The sequence below is a fragment of the Oncorhynchus mykiss genome, chromosome 8 (assembly GCF_013265735.2).
Source record: "Oncorhynchus mykiss isolate Arlee chromosome 8, USDA_OmykA_1.1, whole genome shotgun sequence".
In the NCBI taxonomy this organism is placed as follows: Eukaryota; Metazoa; Chordata; class Actinopteri; order Salmoniformes; family Salmonidae; genus Oncorhynchus; species Oncorhynchus mykiss.
This window is the reverse complement of record NC_048572.1, coordinates 79,458,919-79,477,590: the sequence shown is the minus strand read 5'-3', so window position 1 is coordinate 79,477,590 and position 18,672 is coordinate 79,458,919. Positions and strand designations below refer to the sequence as shown.

Sequence of the window (18,672 nt, the reverse complement as noted above, 5' to 3'; positions counted from 1 at the left end):
TATAGCCTCATAATGTCGCTAAAACAATGTTTTTTATATTATGGTTACATTTCCCCAGGCCCATCCCTCAGCTTTTTACCAAAATAGAGGCGGGGCGATGATTTTGTTAGTGTTTCATCTGTGGATTTTCCCTTTAAACAGCTGCATATTATGAAGATATCAAAGTGTCACCAACAACAAGGTAAACAATAGGCCTATAGCAAATGCAGCATATGGCATTCATTTTTCACATGTAAATAGCCCTTATTCAGTAGTGCTCAAAGCTTGCCATTCCATGAGTGTAGCATTTATTTATCAACTCGAATCAATGAGCCCAATCAGTCCTCCATGAGAACAAAATCATAAACAACAGAGTATCGCTGGCTAATAAATCCTTAGTTTTGAGGTCCTGCTCAGGTAAAACAATTTGGCTAATCTATACTTCCATATTTCCAAGTCCTACTCTTGAAGATCAAGGGGTAAAACCTTTATTGACTGGAATTCTGATAGACTGGTTTTTAATGTAAAGGTATCATTTAATCGTATTATTAAGTGTAGTAGAAAGCGATGGGTTAGAAGAAGCCTACATAACCAACCTACAAAGTATTTTTTTTATCTATATATGGCCAGCTACGTAAACTTTAACATAGATTTTTCCTGCAATAGATGTCGTTCAATTGGTAACATACATTTTTGTTTTCTTCTAATGCCTCTTAAGGGGAAAGTAATCCAAAAGTAATGAAATGTAATCAGATTACGTTACTGAGTTGGGTAATCCAAAAGTTACGTTACTGATTCCAATTTTGGACAGGTAATTAGTACCTGTAACAGATTACATTTAGAAAGTAACCTACCCAACCCTGTATGTATATGAAGTACCTTGCGTGGGGTGCGTTCCAGACTGGATGCGTAGTCACTGGTGGTGGATAGTGAACGCACACGTAGCTGCAACCCACGAATCACCTTGTGGCAGCGAGTCAGCTGAGAACGCAGGTCCAGGACCAATTGCTGTAAGGATTCTGCCCCTGGCTCCTCGCCTTCATCAAAAGCTCCGCCCACACTCCCATCGCCATGGAACCAAACTCCGGCACTCTCGTAGTCCTGCCGGTGGCTCAGTGACGTACACATCTCCAGATCATCAAACTCTAGGGTGTAGAGATCAGCACACCGGACACGGGTAAGGTAAAGTGACAGGAGAGGTGGGAATGAGAAGTGATGCAGGTACTGTATTGTGAGATGTTAGGTACAGTAGATGTCTCAAGTGACAAACTGAAATAGAAGCAGTGAGTGGTGACACTGTCAGAGAGGTGTAACGGGAGAGAGGCGATAGGTAAGATAGGAGTGAGAGAAAAGACGGGAGACAGGGAAAGGCACAGCTAAGTTACCTGGACTGCTGGCCTCTCTGTCTGCCTCGTTCTCACTACGGCCACAGGTCTCATAGCCCAGGTCCTGTAGGTCCACCTGGACCTGCTTACTGTCCTGCTCAACTGTTGTCTCTGCTGAGAAAGACAGAGAGAGAGAACCGTTACAACCATTGAATAAATTACATTGAGTGATTCAATTAAGTTAATCAGTTATACCATATTTAAATATGTATATGCCACTGTATGTGTGTGGGTTATTTTCTCTGGGGGAACTTAGGTATATTTTACACAGACCAGTTCAGTACTTCACGATCTTTGACATCTTCACAGAGTTTCAGGAAGAAAATATTCTGTGTATCTGTGTGTGTGTGTGTTATGTGTATCTGTGTGTGTGTGTGTTATGTGTATCTGTGTGTGTGTGTGTTATGTGTATCTGTGTGTGTTCTGTGTATCTGTATCTGTGTGTGTTCTGTGTATCTGTGTGTGTTCTCTGTGTATCTGAATGTGTGTTCTGTGTATCTGTATGTGTTCTCTGTGTATCTGAATGTGTGTTCTGTGTATCTGTATGTGTTCTCTGTGTATCTGAATGTGTGTTTTGTGTATCTGCATGTGTTCTCTGTGTATCTGTATGTGAGTTCTGTGTATCTGTATGTGTGTTCTGTGTATCTGTATGTGTGTTCTGTGTATCTGTATGTGTGTTCTGTGTATCCGTGTGTGTTCTGTGTATCTGTATGTGTGTTCTGTGTATCTGTATGTGTTCTCTGTGTATCTGAATGTGTGTTCTGTGTATCTGTATGTGACTCTCCTGGTCGAGGAACCAAGGCCTTAGATCAGCTTGGCAAATGGCTGACAGATAGCCATACCCCCTCTCCCACAGAGAGGAGACGAGGGAGACGGGGCGGGGGGGGTGCCAATCATAAATATTATGCAGCAGAGAACCCTTTCCTGCTCTTCAGTATCAACCAAAGGAATGCCTTTGTCTCTAGAGAGACTGTTGCCCGCACAAAAACTCTAACGTCCAAAGAGTGAACTTTGGCACAATATTTCTAAGATAGGAATGTTAAGAATGGTCAGTGGGGATCTAAAGAATAATAATGTCATATTGCTTTTCATTTTGTGATGTTATTAAAAACTGTATGAACCAAATACTGTAATTTAGGAAGGAAACACATTCTAGCTTTCAAGTTTTCATCCAATATGATGTTAATACAATATGAAGAACGATGAGACTATTTTTCTTAAGATATTAATGTGGCTTTAGTTTTCTAACGAGATCCTAGTTTTCATGTCCTTTTGCACATTAACTAAGCCACGCCCTGAATGAGGTCAGAAGAGCATGTCAGTGTGATGGAACCGCCCTATTTGACCAGAGTGCTTAAAAAGGACTCGCTGAGAATTAACATACCAGACCAGCAAACGTGAAGCGTGAGCTAAACGTTACAAATGGTTGAAACTCTAAGACCAGAAAACGTGTAGCTGAAAATGGTTAGACCTTTGAATCTCCACACAAGGTGAAGAAGATAAAAAATAGACCTTAACATTGCCAGTCTGCAGCTGGGCATGTAAAAGTGGCCCTAGAACTTTCACTAAAGACATGAGGCGGGAAGGAAGTAAATCCCATATCAGACCACCATTGGTGCATCTGAAGATCTGTTCTATTTGAACACTCCACTCCACTACAAGACCAAGACAACTACGAAGGACATTGTGACCTCTGGTGGACAACCAGAGCCTTACACCCATTGAGCCCTTCCCATAGAAGGACTGATTGTTTTCAACAGAGAGACGACGAACAAAGACATCTGAATGTAAATACATTACATTTCTTACCCAAACGGGCGGTGGAGATGGTAACTCTATAAACAACTTCTCTCGTGGTGCCCCAAATTCCTAATGAGTTCATTGTTACATGATTAATTTAATCTGGTAACAATTAAACATATTTAGTTGATTCGATAAACATATCTGTGTGTGTTCTGTGTATCTGTCTGTGTTCTGTGTATCTGTGTGTTCTGTGCATCTCTTTGTGTGTGTGTGTTCTGTGTATATGTATGTGTGTGTGTGTGTGTGTGTGTGTGTGTGTATTTATGTTTTCAGCATATGCAAGAGGACTCACTGAGTAGTTCCCTGTAGTCTTTGAGTTGTTCAGCCTGTGCATGTACTGTGGCCTCAGACACCATGAGTCTCTCCTGCAGCTCTCTGCTCTCCTGTCTGCTCAGCGCCAAATCAGAACGCAGATGCGCCGCCTGCTCACGGAGACCCGCATCCATATGCTGCCAGAACCCGCCCACATCGCCGGTGACGTCATCAGATTCAGCCTCCTATAGGGCACAAGACAGAACAGTGGTCTTAAAAAAGGGGGAAAAAAGTCTCATTCACTTTTACATGACTAGGAAAGACCATTATGGTCCAACTGTTGTTATATCACAAGCTAAAATAAAGGAGGCAGCAAACGGAGATCGGACACCTTTCTTGTCATTATGGGAAAAAAAACATTGACATGTAGAGTAGAAGAAGTGTGAATATGTCCTGCATTCTATTTCCGAAAGCACATGCAGCAGCAACACAGAACACTGCTTTCCTCTGGTCTCTTTGGCCTGAAACCCAGGAGCAGCAGCTGCCCAGAGGCAGTCATGATGCTTATATAAATTATCAGCCCTACATAGACTGCTCTAGCTATACCAACACAGAGATATGAGGAGAGAGGGGGAGAAAAATAGACCGAGAAAGAGGGAGGGAGAGATAGAGAGTAAGCGAAGAGAGAAAGAGAAAGAGAGGTTTACACTATTCTGGCATAGACTGGTTTAGGGTAGAGGAGTGTGTGTATGTGTACCTTTTCTGTTTGGTCTGGCTGGTGATGGGAGAGGAGAGTCCCCAGGTCTAGGGAGTGAGGTCTGGTATACTGTCTGTTCCCCCTCCCCTCTCTCATCCTCACTGCTGGGGGGCCATGGTTGCCCTGGGTGGGTACCACTGTTGATTGTGCCTCCTCCTCCTCCTCCTCCTGTCCCCATCCTTGGCAGATGTCTGTTGGATCCTCCAGAGTTCCTAGACCCGGTAATCCCCCTTGGCTATCTTTCAGGGCTTCATTCTCTTGTTGTAGCTTCTGCAGTGTTCTCCTGCAAGAAATAGACACCAGAGGATTCCTGATTAACAACCACATCAACAACCACAACAACAACCACCACAATAACAACAATGGCTGCAATGACAATCAGACTGTGAGCCTTTGACTGTGCTTCTTGTAGGTAGATGGGAGACACTGAGATAAGTAGGTAAGTTCGGTACTGTGTAGGTACATACCTCATCTGGGCTAGGGAGGAGCAGCCGGTTGTCTCCAGCTGTGTTCTCATCTCCGCCACTTCTTCTTCTAGTGCCCTCTTCTGTTCAGCCAGCTGCTGTCCCTGCCCCTCTGCCCCCTGGGACAGTGCTCCGCTCAAAGGTCCTCCAGACAGCACCCCCTGCCCACAGGCCACCACAGAGTTCTGGACACAAAAGAAAGGAGAAGAGAAGGGTAAAAGAGAGAGGGGAAGACAGGTAATAAGAGAGAAGGGAAGACAGGTAATAAATAGGGGAAGACAGGTAATAAGAGAGAGGGGAAGACAGGTAATAAGAGAGGGGAAGACAGGTAATAAGAGACAGGGAAAGACAGGTAATACGAGAGAGGGGAAGACAGGTAATAAGAGAGGGGAAGAGAGGGGAAGACAGGTAATAAGAGAGAGGGGAAGACAGGTAATAAGAGAGAGGGGAAGACAGGTAATAAGAGAGAGGGGAAGACAGGTAATAAGAGAGAGGGGAAGACAGGTAATACGAGAGAGGGGAAGACAGGTAATAAGAGAGGGGAAGAGAGGGGAAGACAGGTAATAAGAGAGAGGGGAAGACAGGTAATAAGAGAGAGGGGAAGACAGGTAATAAGAGAGAGGGGAAGACAGGTAATAAGAGAGAGGGGAAGACAGGTAATAAGAGAGGGGAAGACAGGTAATAAGAGAGAGGGAAAGACAGGTAATAAGAGAGAGGGGAAGACAGGTAATAAGAGAGGGGAAGAGAGGGGAAGACAGGTAATAAGAGAGAGGGGAAGACAGGTAATAAGAGAGAGAGGAAGACAGGTAATAAGAGAGAGGGGAAGACCGGTAATACGAGAGAGGGGAAGACAGGTAATAAGAGAGGGGAAGAGAGGGGAAGACAGGTAATAAGAGAGAGGGGAAGACAGGTAATAAGAGAGAGGGGAAGACAGGTAATAAGAGAGAGGGGAAGACAGGTAATAAGAGAGAGGGGAAGACAGGTAATAAGAGAGAGGGGAAGACCGGTAATATGAGAGAGGGGAAGACAGGTAATAAGAGAGAGAGGAAGACAGGTAATAAGAGAGAGTGGAAGACAGGTAATAAGAGAGAGTGGAAGACAGGTAATACGAGAGAGGGGAAGACAGGTAATAAGAGAGAGAGGAAGACAGGTAATAAGAGAGAGTGGAAGACAGGTAATAAGAGAGAGGGGAAGACAGGTAATAAGAGAGGGCAAGACAGGTAATAAGACAGAGGGGAAGACAGGTAATAAGAGAGAGGGGAAGACAGGTAATAAGAGAGAGGGGAAGACAGGTAATAAGAGAGAAGGGAAGACAGGTAATAAGAGAGAGGGGAAGACAGGTAATAAGAGAGGGGAAGACAGGTAATAAGAGAGAGGGGAAGACAGGTAATAAGAGAGAGGGGAAATTAGTGTACATAATTAGTCAATAATAATTGGTCAAGCCTAAGAACATAACTACAGTTACATTATTTGTTTAAATACAACATAACATGAAAATGATTAGTTAAAACAACTCTAACATTGTTAGTCTGGGTACAGGTCTGTGTCTGCTTAAGCCAACAGCTTTTTTATGGTCTCATTTGGTAAGGGAACAATGCAGCGTTGTTGAATACAGAAACAGTCTGGTACCCAGGCTACAGATTAGGATCTTAATTTGATCACTCTGGTGCAGAAGAAGTTTCCTGCAATGCAGAAGCGTATTTGAGGTTTAAAAGGTCTTCTGAAGTTTGTAATTTTCACTTTGACACACTCACACACACACACATACACACAGATACATGCACGCAGCACACACATACGCACACACACACGTCAGCCAGAAAGGTGCAACTGGAATGTGACTGTCAGTATAACAAACAGAAGAGTTTTTCCATAACAGACCTAGAGCACTCTGTGCTGGGGATATGCACACACACACACACACACACACACATATAGACACAAATGAACACATGCACAGACACATGCACACACACATACATACACACACACACACACACATTAACATGCATAGACACACGCACGCACGCACGTACAGACGCACACTCACACTCACAGACACAAACACACACACAGACACGACACAGACACACACACACACACACACACACACACACACACACACACACACACACACACACACACACACACACACACACACACACACACACACACACACACACACTATACTACCTCATTACAGTTGTTCAGTAGGGAGAAACACTATGCTACCTCATTATAGTTGTTTAGTAGGGAGAAACGTTATACTACCTCATTATAGTTGTTTAGTGGGCAGAAACACTATACTACCTCATTATAGTTGTTCAGTAGGGAGAAACACTATACTACCTCATTATAGTTGTTTAGTGGGCAGAAACACTATACTACCTCATTATAGTTGTTCAGTAGGGAGAAACACTATACTACCTCATTATAGTTGTTTAGTAGGGAGAAACATTATACTACCTCATTATAGTTGTTCAGTAGGGAGAAACACTATACTACCTCATTATAGTTGTTCAGTGGGCAGAAACACTATACTACCTCATTATAGTTGTTCAGTAGGGAGAAACACTATACTACCTCATTATAGTTGTTCAGTAGGGAGAAACACTATACTACCTCATTATAGTTGTTCAGTGGGCAGAAACACTATACTATCTCATTATAGTTGTTTAGTAGGGAGAAACATTATACTACCTCATTATAGTTGTTTAGTAGGGAGAAACATTATACTACCTCATTATAGTTGTTTAGTGGGCAGAAACACTATACTACCTCATTATAGTTGTTCAGTAGGGAGAAACACTATACTACCTCATTATAGTTGTTCAGTGGGCAGAAACACTATACTACCTCATTATAGTTGTTCAGTAGGGAGAAACACTATACTACCTCATTATAGTTGTTCAGTAGGGAGAAACACTATACTACCTCATTATAGTTGTTCAGTGGGCAGAAACACTATACTACCTCATTATAGTTGTTTAGTAGGGAGAAACATTATACTACCTGGTAAACGAAAAATGTAGCAACCCCTACAGAAATGTCCACCAATCACAACCAACATAATCATTTACATTTCCTGTTGTTGTAGGATTATTTTCTGCTGTAGCATCAGGCTCAAATTAAGATCCTACATCTGTAGAAGATTGTCAACATTAGCTATAATGAAAGCAATGACTGTATAAGGGGATGAGAGGCACAAGACTGGTGTAGAATCTAGTATCCCTTTAAGATTTAAAGGTAAAGAACCACATGTACCTTAGTGGAGGCCAGACTTTTGGCAGTCAGTTTATCTTCATCGTCTTCAATACTGTCTGAGAACTCATCAGTGCTGCCCTCTTCATCATCTCCCTCCTCTTCTTCTTCCTCCGTGCTGAGCTCTGAAAACACAACAGCCAACTGATCAGATCAGACACTTCCTTGTCTTTTCTCTCTCCTTCCGAAGTCTGTTTTTCTTACGTACCCCACCAATCCCTCTCCTCTTTCTCTCTCTCCCTATCTCCCTCTCTCACTCCCTCTCCCTCTATCTCCCTCCCACTCTCCATCTCTCTGGTCTGAATCACTTCAGCAGGAGCCATGAGGGAAATGTTATGTGACCAGTAGACAGCCAAACACCCACGTTGAGCCCAGACCAGGACAGACCAGCCCCTCTTGTCTTTTTCCCAACCATGTGGTGTGTGTGTAGCAGAGGTCCTCTCTGTGTCCTGTCCATGTCACTACATATTGCCCTCAGGAAGACATTCCATAATTAACTTAAAAACAAACAAAATGGCGACATTCAGCCTTTTTTCCCCGTATTAGTTGAGATGGACATATTATTAACATGCACGTACACCATATACAAAGAGAAGCATGCAAAGCACAATTCACTCACATTGCAATAATGTTTGTTAACTAATCAGATGCCAAAAAGTACTGTGGAATCTTCAGATTGTCAAATTCTTGTCTACAGTGAGCAACAGAATGTCTGACACACACACACACGCACACACACGTCAGCCAGAAAGGTGCAACTGGAATGTGACTGTCAGTATAACAAACAGAAGAGTTTTTCCATAACAGACCTAGAGCACTCTGTGCTGGGGATATGGACATAGACGCACACACACACACACACACACACACACACACACACACACACACACACACACACACACACACACACACACACACACACACACACACACACACACACACACAGATACACACATACAGTTAGTCAAAGGTTGAAACATTATACTATCTCATTATAGTTGTATAGTAGTAGGTAGAAACACTATACTACCTCATTATAGTTGTTTAGTAGGTAGAAACACTATGCTACCTCATCATAGTTGTATAGTTGGAGGGAGAAACACTATATTACCTCATTATAGTTGTTTAGTAGGGAAACCATTATACTACCTCGTTATAGTTGTTTATTAGGGAGAAACACTATAATAACTCATTATAGTTGTTTAGTAGGGAGTAACATTATCTCATTACAGTTGTATAGTTGTAGGGAAAACATTATACTTCCTCAATATAGTTGTTTAGTAGGGAGAAACACTAAACTACCTCAATATAGTTGTTTAGTAGGTAGAACAATTATACAACCTCATTATACTTGTTTAGTAGGCAGAAACACCATACTACCTCATCATAGTTGTTTAGTATGGAGAAACACTATAATAACTCATTATAGTTGTTTAGTAGGTAAAACATTATACTACCTCATTACAGTTGTATAGTTATAGAGAGAAACACTTTACTACCTCATCATAGTTGTTTAGTAGGGAAAAACATTATGCTACTTCATTATAGTTGTTTAGCAGGGGGAAACACTATATTACTTGTTTCGTAGGGAGAAACTCTTTACTACCTCATTATCGTTGTTTAGTAGGTAGAAACACTAAACTTCCTCATTATAGTTGTATAGTTACAGGGAGAAACACTATACTACCTCATTATAGTTGTATAGTTACAGGGAGAAACACTATACTACCTCATTATAGTTGTTTAGTTACAGGGAGAAACACTATACTACCTCATTATAGTTGTATAGTTACAGGGAGAAACACTATACTACCTCATTATAGTTGTTTAGTTACAGGGAGAAACACTATACTACCTCATTATAGTTGTATAGTTACAGGGAGAAACACTATACTACCTCATTATAGTTGTTTAGTTACAGGGAGAAACACTATACTACCTCATTATAGTTGTATAGTTACAGGGAGAAACACTATACTACCTCATTATAGTTGTATAGTTACAGGGAGAAACACTATACTACCTCATTATAGTTGTTTAGTTACAGGGAGAAACACTATACTACCTCATTATAGTTGTATAGTTACAGGGAGAAACACTATACTACCTCATTATAGTTGTATAGTTACAGGGAGAAACACTATACTACCTCATTATAGTTGTATAGTTACAGGGAGAAACACTATACTACCTCATTATAGTTGTATAGTTACAGGGAGAAACACTATACTACCTCATTATAGTTGTATAGTTACAGGGAGAAACACTATACTACCTCATTATAGTTGTATAGTTACAGGGAGAAACACTATACTACCTCATTATAGTTGTTTAGTAGGGATAAATACAGTTGAAGCCGGAAGTTGAAGCCGGACGTTTATATACACATTAGCCAAATACATTTAAACTCAGTTTTTCACAATTCCTGACATTTAATCCTAGTAAAGATTCCATGTCTTAGGTCAGTTAGGATCACCACTTTATTTTAGGAATGTGAAATGTCAGAATAATAATGATTTATTTCAGCTTTTATTTCTTTCATCACATTCCCAGTGGGTCAGAAGTTTACATACATTCAATTAGTATTTGGTAGCATTGCCTTTAGATTGTTTAACTTGGGTCAAACGTTTCAGGTAGCCTTCCACAAGCTTCCCACAATAAGTTGGGTGAATTTTGGCCCATTCCTCCTGACAGAGCTGGTGTAACTGAGTCATGTTTGTAGGCCTCCTTCCTCACACATGCTTTTTCAGTTCTGCTCACAAAGTTTCTATAGGATTGAGGTCAGAGCTTTGTGATGGCCATTCCAATACCTTGACTTTGTTGTCCTTAAGCCATTTTGCCACAACTTTAGAAGTATGCTTGGGGTCATTGTCCATTTGGAAGACCCATTTGCGACCAAGCTTTAACTTCCTGACTGATGTCTTGAGATGTTGCTTCAATATATCCACATAATTTCCCCTCCTCATGAAGCCATCTATTTTGTGAAGTGGACCTGTCCCTCCTGCAGCAAAGCACCACCACAACATGATGCTGCCATCCCCGTGCTTTACGGTTGGGATGGTGTTCTTCGGCTTGCAAGCCTCCCCCTTTTTCCTCCAAACATAACGATGGTCATTATGGCCAAACAGTTCTATTTTTGTTTCATCAGACCAGAGGACATTTCTCCAAAAAGTACGATCTTTGTCCCCATGTGCAGTTGCAAACCGTAGTCTGGCTTTTTTTATGGCGGTTTTGGAGCAGTGGCTTCTTCCTTGCTGAGCGGCCTTTCAGGTTATGTCGATATTGGACTCGTTTTACTGTGGATATTGATACTTTTGTACCTGTTTTCTCCAGCATCTTCACAAGGTACTTTGCTATGGTTTTGGGATTGATTTGCACTTCTCACACCAAAGTATGTTCATCTCTAGGAGACAGAACGCGTCTTCTTCCTGAGTGGTATGACGGCTGCGTGGTCCCATGGTGTTTACACTTGCGTACTATTGTTTGTTCAGATGAATGTGGTACCTTCAGGTGTTTGGAAATTGCTCCCAAGGATGAATCAGACTTGTGGAGGCCTACCATTTGATTTCTGAGGTCTTGCTGATTTCTTTTGATTTTCCCATGATGTCAAGCAAAGAGGCACTGCTTTTGAAGGTCAGCCTTGAAACACATCCATAGGTATACCTCCAACTGACTCAAATGATGTCAGTTACCCAATCAGAATCTTCTAAAGCCATGACATAATTTTCTATAATTTTCCAAGCTGTTTAAAGGCACAGTCAACTTAGTGTATGTAAACTTCTGATCCACTGGAATTGTGATACAGTGAATTATAAGTGAAATAATCTGTCTGTAAACAATTGTTGGAAAAATTAATTGTGTCATGCACAATGTAGATGTCTTAACCGACTTGCCAAAACTATAGTTCGTTAACAAGAAAATGGTGGTGTGGTTGAAAAATTAGTTTTAATGACTCCAACCTAAGTGTATGTAAACTTCAGACTTCAACTGTATATACTACCTCATTTAGTAGGGAGAAACACTATACTACCTCATTATAGTTATTTAAAAGTCAGGGGGGACATCTTCATGTGTCCAGTCCTTACCGGAGCCCCTGCTAGTGACGGTGACACACAGGCAGTAATCCAGGCAGTGTAGAAATCATGTTTTATACCCTTCTGTACATTCATGTTCTTCTTCATATCATCCTATTTCTATACGTAGTGTGAGGCACATATTAGTACCGTATCATATTCTATTTATGCCCAATAGTAAGTGATTGATGCATTTAAGTTGCCAATAACTGTTCACTCATCACATCAAACATAGCCATGCAGGCAGGAAATGCATGCCACAATGTCATGCAAGTGGCAGAGAAGTCATAGGTTAAGACAGAGAGATGGTTGTTTAGCTCCCATGACAGATCTATTTCTTCTATGAAAGAAAATGTGTCTTTTAAAGATATTCTTAGAATATGTGTGTGTGTGTGTGTGTGTTTGTGTGTGTGTGTGTGTGTGTGTGTGTGTGTGTGTGTGTGGTAATGGTTTAAGGTCCAATGCATCTGTTAAGTACAATTAACAATTAACAATTAAGTACCATACTGTGATAGTTTTCAATTAAAATGGTCAAAAAAATAAACAAAAATTGCTTCTTAGTGAAGAGAAATTTCTCAAGCAAGAATTTTGGTCAGACTGTCTGGGAGTGGTCTGAGTGGGGAGGGGAAAACTGAAAACTAGCTGTGATTGGCAGAATATTTTTATTTTTTCTTATTGCTCTATTAACTAACTAACTCCACCCCACCAAAACAAGCAGATATTTCAGGCAGTCCTTTCAAGAAGCTCTTACACTATAAGGGCATTATCATAAGTTTCACAATTTCACAGAATATTCTAAACTCATGGTGTGGAAATATATGTAAAACACAGGCAAATCACGTTTTTGACTGCACTGGGCCTTAAAGAGTGTGTGTTTTGGACACAGAGACTATGGATACAGTGTGGAGAAAGAGGTGGCTGTTCAGACAGGGATGAGAAAAGCACATGATCATCACTTTCTCTTTCTTTCACCTCAGGGATAGACAGAACACTCCTTATCTGTTCTCTACTAGTCAGGGGAGAAGGGAAGGTTTGTTGTGTTGCATAAGGAGGCAAAAAGGGAGAGGAAATCCAGTCCCCAATAAAAAATAAAATAAAAAAGGAAATATCATTTTTTTTACTTTCCATTTCGAATTGCGTTGGCATTTCATCACCAAATCTAAATGGAACATTTCTTCAGTCATCCTAAAATCCTTAAAACATAATCAATCCCAACCAATCGAATCTCGAATGATACTAGGTATCATCTTATCATGTTTTTATCAGATTTTATGTGATCATTACAAAGTCTATCTATAAATGTAACAAATAGACACTTGGGTTGTGGTGTATCTAAGACACTTGGGTTGTGGTGTATCTAAGACACTTGGGTTGTAGTGTATCTAAGACACTTGGGTTGTAGTGTATCTAAGACACTTGGGTTGTAGTGTATCTAAGACACTTGGGTTGTGGTGTATCTAAGACACTTGGGTTGTAGTGTATCTAAGACACTTGGGTTGTGGTGTATCTAAGACACTTGGGTTGTAGTGTATCTAAGACACTTGGGTTGTAGTGTATCTAAGACACTTGGGTTGTAGTGTATCTAAGACACTTGGGTTGTAGTGTATCTAAGACACTTGGGTTGTGGTGTATCTAAGACACTTGGGTTGTAGTGTATCTAAGACACTTGGGTTGTAGTGTATCTAAGACACTTGGGTTGTAGTGTATCTAAGACACTTGGGTTGTGGTGTATCTAAGACACTTGGGTTGTAGTGTATCTAAGACACTTGGGTTGTGGTGTATCTAAGACACTTGGGTTGTGGTGTATCTAAGACACTTGGGTTGTAGTGTATCTAAGACACTTGGGTTGTGGTGTATCTAAGATTGATAAGCGCAACGTTTTAGTTTTGCAACAACAAATAACTAGGGTAAGGATTCTTACTTTATTTACTTTGATAAGCAAACACTATTGACTACTAATCTAGTTGTTCATGCATTATCGGAGACTAAGAATATCTGCAACCAAATGATAGGCACTTTAAAACCCATGGAATGGAACCCAGATCTGAGGTTACAGGAATTATAAGAGGGAACTACTTGGCCATCATCTTGATTTCAGCTGAAGTATATCTTGGACCTGCATACATTGTGTACACAAAGATGGTATAAAAAAATATGATGGACGACTTGAAGACGTTTCACTGTAATGCATGAGCTGGGCTATCTACACACCACATCACTGTGACGATAAGGCTGGAAACATTGACACAGAGACACAGTCCAGTACAAAATGGCATTACAGAACAAGCAACACGGAGGCATTTTGCAAAAACAATATAAAAAAACAACAATCCAAAACACACTGAATATATTAATAATGAATAATAGATATCTATGGTTCATGTTGCCACATTATAATATAACTAAAAACCACCCCAAAAATGTGTTGTTGGTTAGAACAGGCATCGGTTATTGTGTGGTGTCTATGTCATCCAAAGAGGAACGAAGTTGCCCATAGTCACTGATCTTAGGTCAGCATTGAGTTTTTTCCTGTAATGGTTAAGGTTAGGATTTAGGTGAATGTAAACTGATCCTAGATCTGCACCTAAGAGCAACTTCTACCTGCAGTGCATTTGTCTGACTCATGATGAAATGGCTAGACAGAATATCCCAGAGAGTTAGTAACAGTGCCCCCGGTAGCCCTGTAGGCAGGTCCCTGCCCATCCCCACCTCCAAAGTCAGACTGCCTCTTAGCTGCCCTCTCCAGTGCCAGGGCGGTCTTCCGGGTCCTGGTTAGGACCTCCTCCAGTTGCCCTCGCAATGCCTGAACAGAGTCCAGTTCTGTGAGCAGGGCCTGGGTCTTCTCTGAGCTGCTGGGAGAGGGGCAATGACACAACGCACAAACACAAATGTCCTCAAAACTGATTGCATGGTTTTAACAGTTTTACCTGGCCTACAACTGTATATAACAATGTCTAACGACACTGAAGCTTTGTATGTACCTGCCTGTCAACAAATTTGTGTATTCTTAGATATCCAGGTGTGTGTATTGTTAGGTACCAAGGTGTGTATTGTTAGGTACCAAGGTGTGTATTGTTAAGTACCAAGGTGTGTATTGTTAGGTAGCCAGGTGTGTATTGTTAGGTACCCAGGTGTGTATTGTTAGGTACCCAGATTTGTGTATTGTTAGGTACCCAGATGTGTGTATTCTTAGCCTCAGTAAAGGCCTGTCTTCTACCTGTCTCCTCTAGTCTGGATGTGGCTCAGACTCTGGTACAGCCTCTTCTCTGCCCTCAAAGCATTGTTCAGCCTGTGGTACTCATTGACCAACTGTTCCAACACACTCTGACAGAGAGGGAAGGAGAGGTGGAGGAAGAGAGAGCGAGAGACGGAACGAGAGAGAGAGAGAAATTGTTGACACACTCCACTCGGTAGGCTAGACACCCGACCTTAACAAGGACAATGTTGTAGGCAATAAAGAATTTAGACAGAGAGGGATACCTGGTGGTCAGTGCTGGAGGGCTGGTCCCTGACTGTTATTTCTGGGGCCAGGATCTTAAATCTATCCTCCTGCTTTTGGGCCTGCTGCTGGCCCTGTGTGAGAGCTGAGCGCAGGGCTGAGAGCTCCAGCTGAGCCTCCCTCTCTTTCTTCCTGACCAGCTCCAGCTCTTCCTGGATGGCATGTACCTCTGCTGCCCCCTCTGGTGTGGAGGGCTCCATGCTCTCCTCCTGTCCCTGCATCAGACTCTGTAGAGGGAGGACCGTGTTATGTTATGACAGTTTTACTACTTGAGACTGTTTTTTGGTATGGTACTCATGTGTGCTTGTGTGAGTCTAGTCTAAATGATATAAGCTAGTGTGGAAATGTACAGTTTCATAACAGACAGAGAGAGAGAGAGAGAGAGAGAGAGAGAGAGAGAGAGAGAGAGAGAGAGAGAGAGATTCACAAAATGTGTTTTCCAGTGTTTTCCAGTGTCCCAGAATTTACCTGGATAAAAGTCTCTTTCTCTTTTAGTAGGTTCTGCAGTCGCTCTGCCTCTCCCGTTCTCTCCCTCTCTCTCTCCTTCCGCAGCTCACCCATCTCCCGTTCCCGTGATGACAGCTGCCTGTGCAGCTCCTGCAGCTGGCCCGTCCGCTCGCCAATCACCTGGGAGAGCCTATCAGAGCAGTCCTGAGAGAGAGAGGAGGCGGTAGGGAAGTAGAGGGAGAGGAAAATGGTGTGGAGAGAGAGAGGTGGAAAAAAGAAAAGAGAATCTGAAATCGACTATCGCTTTATATGTCCATTCTACAGTATATCATTCAATTTCTATAATATACTACTGGATGTCTATCCCCTATCACTGCTGTTGGGCTGGGTGCACTGAAAAGCTAATATGAGATGATTGTCAGAGACAGGTCCTAGATCAGTGGTGTGTGTGGTACCTGTATGTACTTGTCCTTGGTGCTGATGGTGCTGAGCAGGTCCTGGACCTGTGCTTGGTGTTCGTGGCTCTGGCGGTTGCGGTCTGACAGAAGTTCCTGGAACAGTTTCTCCTTCAGTGCGAGGCGAGCCTTCAGCTCCTCCACCACCTCACTGGGGCCTGCCTGGACCTTAGCCAGGAGGGCTGCTGTCAGGTCCTGCACACAGACAGTCAGTCAGACAGTCAGTCAGTCAGTCAGTCAGTCAGTCAGTCAGTCAGACAGACAGACAGACAGACAGACAGACAGACAGACAGACAGACAGACAGACAGACAGACAGACAGACAGACAGACAGACAGACAGACAGACAGACATTATCAGTACACCTGTTGTATTTGTAAGGGTCAGATATAAGAGCAGGATTTTATTGTTGGACTAGTATTGCAAGTCACTTATTTCAGCCAACAATGAAGAGCTTCAACAATGGGCAGAAATTAGTAGAGTGGTTGTACTTTGGTTACAAGAGCAAACAGAATGCAAACTGGTGCTATAGCCAGTCCTCACTAGCGTAGATTTAGTTTAGCGTGTGTGTGTGTGTGTCCGGGGAACAGTGGGTTAACTGCCTTGCTCAGGGGAAGAACGACAGATTTTCACCATGTCAGCTCAGGGACTCGATCCAGCAACCTTCCAATTACTGGCCCAACACTCTAACCACTAGGCTACCTGCCATATGTGTACTGTATGTGTGTGTGTGTTTACCTGTGTCTCCCGGCTGTGTGTCTGCAGGGCAGACTGTAGCTGGTTGATGAGTGTGTCTCTCTCTCTCAGAGTGCTCTTCTCTCTCTCCTCACTCTGCTGCTGGAGCCACTGCAGGTTCCTGTGGGCTTCTGCTGCCTGCTCCACGTCCAGCTCCTTACCCCGCACCAATGCATCCAGACTCTATACAAACACACAGTCTAAACATATCAATGTACTGTAGGACACACAGTCTAAACATATCAATGTACTGTATAAACTCTAGATGTACTTGTGTGTGTATTCTCGTTGTTGCTCAAGGTATCTTTCTTTAGTGTGTGTGTGTGTGTGTGTGTGTGTGTGTATGTGTGTGTGTGTGTGTGTGTGTGTGTGTGTGTGTGTGTGTGTGTGTGTGTGTGTGTGTGTGTGTGCAAGTGTGTGTGTGTGTGTGTGTGTGTGTGTGTGTGTGTGTGTGTGTGTGTGTGTGTGTGTGTGTGTGTGTGTGTGTGTGTGTGCAAATGTGTGTGTGTACCGTGATGGTCTCCTGGTTGTTGAGCAGTATGCAGCGTAGTCTCTCCAGGTCTCGTTCTTTCTCTCGGAGGGCCAGCTGTAGTCTCCTCACCTGCTCCTCCCTCTCCTCCAGACAACGGAACTTCTCATCTATAGACCGCTGGACAGAGAGAAAGAACATGTAGTATTATTATTATCTTTATGATCATGATCAGTATTATCATTATTATGATCAGTATTATCATTATTATTATTATGATCATATTATTATTATTATTATGATCATATTATTATTATTATTATGATCATATTATTATCATTATTATGATCAGTATTATCATTATTATTATTATGATCATATTATTATTATTATTATGATCACCATTATTACTATTATTATCAATATTATTATTATTATGATCATCATTATTATTATCAATATTATTATTATTATGATCATATTATTATTATTATTATGATCATCATTATTATTATTATGATCAGTATTATTATTATGATGATCATTTTATTATTATTGTGATGATATTATTATTATTATCATATAATAATTATTATTATCGATATTATTACTATGATCAGTATTATTATTACTATTATGATCGGTATCAGTAGTATTATTATCAATATTATTATGACGATCATATTATTATTATTGTGATCTGTATTATTATTATTATTATGATCATTATTATTATTATGATGATCATATTTGTATTATTATTATGATCATGCTAGTATTATTATTATGATCAGTGTGATTATTAGTAGTAGTAGTATTATGATCTTATTATTATGATCATCATTATTAGCCAACTTACATTTACTCCTGAGGTGCTGACCTGTTGCACCCTCGACATCTACTGTGCTTATTATTATTTGACCATGCTGGTCATCTATGAACATTTGAACATCTTGGCCATGTTCTGTTATAATCTCCACCCGGCACAGCCAGAAGAGGACTGGCCACTCCTCATAGCCTGGTTCCTCTCTAGGTTTCTTCCTAGGGTTTGGCCTTTCTATGGAGTTTTTCCTAGCCACCATGATTTTACACCT

General features: G+C 41.4%; 1 protein-coding gene across 11 annotated transcripts in view; it reads right to left on the bottom strand.

The window, feature by feature from the left end:
- The window catches only part of LOC110530721 (myomegalin), a 120,414-nt gene that overhangs the window by 30,419 nt on the left and 71,323 nt on the right, over positions 1 to 18,672 (bottom strand). For 10 of the 11 annotated variants that reach the window (XM_036986401.1, XM_036986399.1, XM_036986403.1 and 7 more), the window contains 13 exons: positions 17,621 to 17,758; positions 17,113 to 17,292; positions 16,376 to 16,570; positions 15,942 to 16,124; positions 15,455 to 15,700; positions 15,192 to 15,298; positions 14,684 to 14,826; positions 7,905 to 8,026; positions 4,644 to 4,825; positions 4,177 to 4,459; positions 3,460 to 3,664; positions 1,365 to 1,478; positions 859 to 1,124 (listed from right to left, as the gene is read on the bottom strand). In XM_036986401.1, the coding sequence (XP_036842296.1) occupies positions 859 to 1,124; positions 1,365 to 1,478; positions 3,460 to 3,664; positions 4,177 to 4,459; positions 4,644 to 4,825; positions 7,905 to 8,026; positions 14,684 to 14,826; positions 15,192 to 15,298; positions 15,455 to 15,700; positions 15,942 to 16,124; positions 16,376 to 16,570; positions 17,113 to 17,292; positions 17,621 to 17,758 (2,364 nt within the window). The remainder of the gene's footprint in view (positions 1 to 858; positions 1,125 to 1,364; positions 1,479 to 3,459; positions 3,665 to 4,176; positions 4,460 to 4,643; positions 4,826 to 7,904; positions 8,027 to 14,683; positions 14,827 to 15,191; positions 15,299 to 15,454; positions 15,701 to 15,941; positions 16,125 to 16,375; positions 16,571 to 17,112; positions 17,293 to 17,620; positions 17,759 to 18,672) is intronic. The other variant, XM_036986394.1, reaches the window with a different exon arrangement.